Source organism: Coptis chinensis, chromosome 8 (assembly GCF_015680905.1).
Source record: "Coptis chinensis isolate HL-2020 chromosome 8, ASM1568090v1, whole genome shotgun sequence".
Taxonomy (NCBI): domain Eukaryota; kingdom Viridiplantae; phylum Streptophyta; class Magnoliopsida; order Ranunculales; family Ranunculaceae; genus Coptis; species Coptis chinensis.
In genome coordinates this window covers 61,616,016-61,620,975 of record NC_141463.1, presented here as the reverse complement: position 1 = coordinate 61,620,975, position 4,960 = coordinate 61,616,016, and the positions used below count along the sequence as shown (strand labels likewise).

Sequence of the window (4,960 nt, the reverse complement as noted above, 5' to 3'; positions counted from 1 at the left end):
ATAGGATATAAGGGGAAGAATTTAAACCTTTTCCCAGTCGTTTTAAATGGATGCTCTATGTGAGGCAAACGTGCCAAAGTCACCATATGCTTGATCTTTGGGAAGATGGGAGCTGAAGAAAAGTGAGGCCGTGGCAGCAGTGTTATCCAAGGCCGAGTCGCGAATAGTTATTGATAAGAGCCCAAAACTGTAGTTTTAACCCCTTAATAATACTACTTTTAGACCAATTATGCAAGTAATAAATAAAAGTTAATGCTAATTACGTGCTTTTATGTATTTTAGGCATGGAACTAAATTATGTGCAGAAATGTGCCACTTTGTCGATATAAAGGAGCAAAGAGTTGGTTGCTAAGAAGTTCTGGGTAAAGGCCAAGATACAAGGAGACAAAGCCTTTATGAAGCCCGGTCAAAAGATGAAAAGTCAACATGAGCAGAAATAATACACAAGTCAGTAGAACTTCCGAATACCATATCTTTGGACTTAGGCTTCGGATTTGGGCCTACCTTACGTCAAAACGACCGGCTCGGAAAGAGCTTTCCAATGGTCTAAGCCTTGACCTAATCAGAAGAGCAAAAGTGGATGAAAAATCTACTAAAGTGAAAGCCAGTTGAAACGGGCTCTGTGGACTGAAGAAATTGGGCTTTGGGCTCGATTTTCCAGCCCAAAACATGAGACCTCAGCCCATGCACGAAATTTTGGATCTAGTCTCCTCCTTTACATAAAACAAGACTTAGCTCTTAAGAAAGGGATAGTAGATAGCTTAGATAGAAAAGTAGCCATTAAAATAGCTTGTAGATCTAGTTTTTGAATTGAATTAGTTAAATTAATTAGTTTCATACATTGTTTTAGATTAATTCTTGGAATCATAATTCTTCATTGATTAGATAAATAAAATAGTTATTTCTTGTTCATTTCGATTTTGTCATTTAAAATTGTTAGATCTAAATTCAGTTGTTGTTATTCAATTTTTAGTTATTAATTTAGAATTCAATTATTGTTAGTTAAATTTAATAAAGTTATAATCTTTATATTACGTCTAGTTTTAATTCACATCGTAGTATAATTCCCACCATTGCTCTTATTAGACTTTGAATAGATTAGTCAATCTAGGAAACTTGAATGCTAAAGACGTAAGAGTGGAACGAACGTTTTTCTCCACTCTATTTCGATAGAATTGAGAGTATAGAAGTCTTTGATAGCAACGCGTAATTAAGTTTAGTTTCACTTGCATTTTGAGTTTCATTGTTCATTTCATAGGTAAATTATTCAATTTTACGTATATCAAATGGCGTCGCTGCCATCTTAGTACTCTTTAGTATTGTTTTCTGTAGACTTGATAGTTTTTCAAAGTCCCATAACCCAGATACCCTTGTTTGGATTCTCCTTTGTGGTTGTGCGTTTCAGCTTTGCAAGTTTCCACGAAAAATTACTCTGGGCGCACCTGCGTCCTGGGCAAGCCAAAGTGGAGCGCACCCTGCGCTCACACGCCTGGAATCCCACCTTTTGGCTGAGCGCCACCTGCGCCCACACGCCTGGAATCTTACCTTTTGCTTGAGCGCGACCTATGCCCTACCTAGGCATATTCTGAGCGCACCCGCGCCCTCTGCTAAAACTGCCCAATTTCCACAGGTTTGTTTTGAACTTCCATTTCTTCAAAGTTTTCAGTGTTCTAACTTGTTATATACAGTGAGCACGCGTAAACAAGACGTTATTCATAAGTGAAGCAATGAGGCTTTCAGGTACTCTTTTCTTCCACACCTCGCATCTTCTGTTAAAGGTTCTTACTAGCATATCAGGATTTTTTGGAGTGTTGTTGTGTTTCATTAATATTGGTCTTAGCCTTGCATGAGATTAAGGTCGGGCCGAAGAAAAACACCTAACGTAATTAACCGACAACGGCAACAAACAAGTCTTTCTAGTATACCACTCACTACACCTCTAGCTAGCATACCACACACACCACCTGAAGTAATGGCTGAAGAAAGAGAGTCTCCTCTCTCTGACTTTTACAAAGCCTTGAACGATAGCCCTAAATCTTGCATCATTCTATTAGACCCAGTGGGGGATTTCCGAATCCCCCCAAATATATTTAATTTGTTACCCGTTTTTCATGGGTTAGACCTTGAAAAGCCCTATCAGCACATGCGTAGGATTGACCATGTCCTTACTACATTCCACCATCCTACGGTAGGTGCTGAACAAATTAAACTAAGGGTATTTCCTTTCACCTTAGCCGTTAAGGCGGCGTCTTGGTTAACTGCCCAAGCGCCTAATTCTGTGGACTCGTGGGCTAAACTTGTTCAACTATTCATGGAACATTTTTACCCACCACTGAAGACCGATGAAATGCTTTCCAAGATTCATTTCTTTCGACATAATCCTCATGAATCATTTTCAGAGGCTTGGAATCGTTTCACCGATCTACTTATAGAGTGTCCACACCATAACCTCGCGAAAGACATGTTAGTTCATGCCTTTTTCAAAGGACTTCTACACCACCATAAAGAAGTCCTTGACATAATGAATGGGGGTAGTTTCTTAAGTAAATGAGCCTCGGAGGCTTATAAATTTTTAGAATATCAGACTAAGCAGAATAATAATGGGGGGGTAGTGATGATATCTCCGGTTCCGCTAGTTCTTCTACAACAGCTAAAGTCGCCGGTATGTTTGAGATGAAACCCGATCCAGAACTTGAAAATTTAATCGAATCTCTAACTAAAAAGGTAGAGGCTATTTCTGTCTAACAAAAACCTATCCCCATCATGAATGTCAACTCCAACCCATGTAATTTTTGTTTGAGTCCAGAGCACCCCGATTCCTATTGTCCTTTCGTTTACGAACAACAAACATTACAACAAGATAACGTTTGCTCAATTAATAGTTATCCTATTCCTAACGCCCCTTGGAGACAACACCCCAACGGTTGGAGAAATAATCAACAAGTAACAACTCCGAGATTTAATAATCAAAATGTTAGGCAAGCAAACAATTATAACCAACCTCCACCACGACAAGGACAAGGTCAGGGTAATTATAATAATTATAACAACCAAGCGCAACCACGACAAGGTCAAGCATAAGGTCAGGGCAGTTATAATAATTATAACAATAATAATTATAATGCAAATCGAGGTATCGTTCAGGTTAATAATAATAACTATCACAACCCACCCATAAATAATCAACGTGACATAGTTCCTATCGCACAACCTATAGTTAACACTGTTCCACAATCAGATCATTTCGATACCTTTATGCAATCTCAACAACAGATTTTGCAAGTCATCCAACTTTCCTTACAGCAGCTAGCTCAAGAAAAAGTACAATCCAAAGGTGTGTTGCAAAAAAATCCTAGTGGAACACATTTAAAATGTATATCGACGGCCGATGCTAGCCAAATTATTGTGGAGATGCACGAAGGAGAATGTTGAACATTCGGCGGGGAGATCATTATCTAACAAGATAGCGAGGCAAGGATACTTCTAGCCACAGAAGCGAAAAGATTGTTTTTGATATGCAAATACGTGTATCCAGTGTCAGAAACATGGACATGAAATTCATGTTCCATCAGAAGAGTTGCACTGTGTATCAAACCCATGGCTGTTTGCTTTATGAAGGATGGATATTGTTGGACAACTAATACCTGGGAGAGGTAAGAAAAGATTTATGCTTGCTATAACTGACTACTTCACTAAATGGGTAAAGGCTATAGCTTTGCAACATATCAAAGAACAAGATATTATCAGTTTTCTAGGATCATATCGGATAATGGACCCAATTTATTGGAGGCAAGGTGAAATATTTTCTAGGATCATACAAGATTAAGCACTTCACATCGGCACCTTATTATGCTCAGGGTAACGGGCAAGCTGAGGCAACAAATAAGATTATTATGGATAATATGAAAAAGAAGCTAGAGGACAAGAAAGGCTTATGGGTCGATGAACTAAATTGTGTGTTATGGGCATATAGAATAACTCCAAGGGTAGCTACGAGAGAGTCGCCATTCACTCTGGCCTATGGTATGGAAGCAATCACTCCAGTCGAGATGGTGGTATCGACATCCAGAACAATGCTTCTAGAAAAAGGGCTTAATTACCAAGGAATGCATGCAGAGGTCTTAAACTTGGAAGAAAGAAGAGAACAAGCAAGAATAAAGCTTGATTCTTATCACAGACAGCTCCGAAAGGCATTCAATAAAAAGGTTATAGGAAGAAGTTTTCAAGAAGGCGACCTAGTGTTCAAAGAGGTAACTCAAGCGACAAAAGAAAAGGGAGTTGGAAAGCTATTAGCAAACTGGGAAGGCCTTTACATTATCCATAAGGTTGCAATAAATAGGGCATATTATTTGAAGAGTGCTGATGGAGAGTTACTACCAAAACTTCAGAATGTCAATAACGATGTGTTTGGAAGTCCTCGCCCAAACGAGTATGTTACAGAGAACCGACAAGGAATTCCATTAATAACTGGACGTTTTGATTCTTTGGCGCAACTCGATGAATTTAGTAGATCCTTTTAGGAGGTCCCAATGACTATAGATCGAACCTATCCAATTTTTACAAAGTGAGATGGTTGGTCGTTCACTGGATTGGCTGTACCTACCGTTTCTTTTTGGGGTCAATATCAGCAATGCAGTTCATCCAACGATAAACCTAATCCGAATTATAGAGCTATGACACAATCAAACCCGAGCGAACAAAGTGTTGAATTGAATCGCACCGGTCTTTCTTGGGGTTATTACTCATTTTTGTACTTGATGTTTTATTTTCCAATTATTTCTTCAATTAAGAGAAGAAAAGAGAATAAATTATATTATCCCATTCGGAAGGATTTCATCTCATAATTATCCATGACTGTTTATGTCTCTAGCATGACCACTTGATGAAATGTGGAGGGAAATGGGATAAATGGGCGATACTCTTGGAAGGATTCCTCTTTGGCTTATAGGTATCGTAGCTG

At 38.8% G+C, this 4,960-nt stretch overlaps 1 protein-coding gene across 1 annotated transcript; it reads left to right on the top strand.

Annotated features, from left to right (window-relative positions):
* The first annotated feature begins 3,619 nt into the window (after positions 1-3,619).
* On the top strand, positions 3,620-4,520 carry LOC147482285 (uncharacterized). Its single transcript, XM_086579265.1, has 2 exons — positions 3,620-3,700; positions 3,858-4,520. The coding sequence occupies exons 1-2, from the start codon at positions 3,620-3,622 to the stop codon at positions 4,518-4,520; spliced, it is 744 nt and encodes a 247-aa protein (XP_086435391.1).
* The last annotated feature ends 440 nt before the right edge of the window (positions 4,521-4,960 follow it).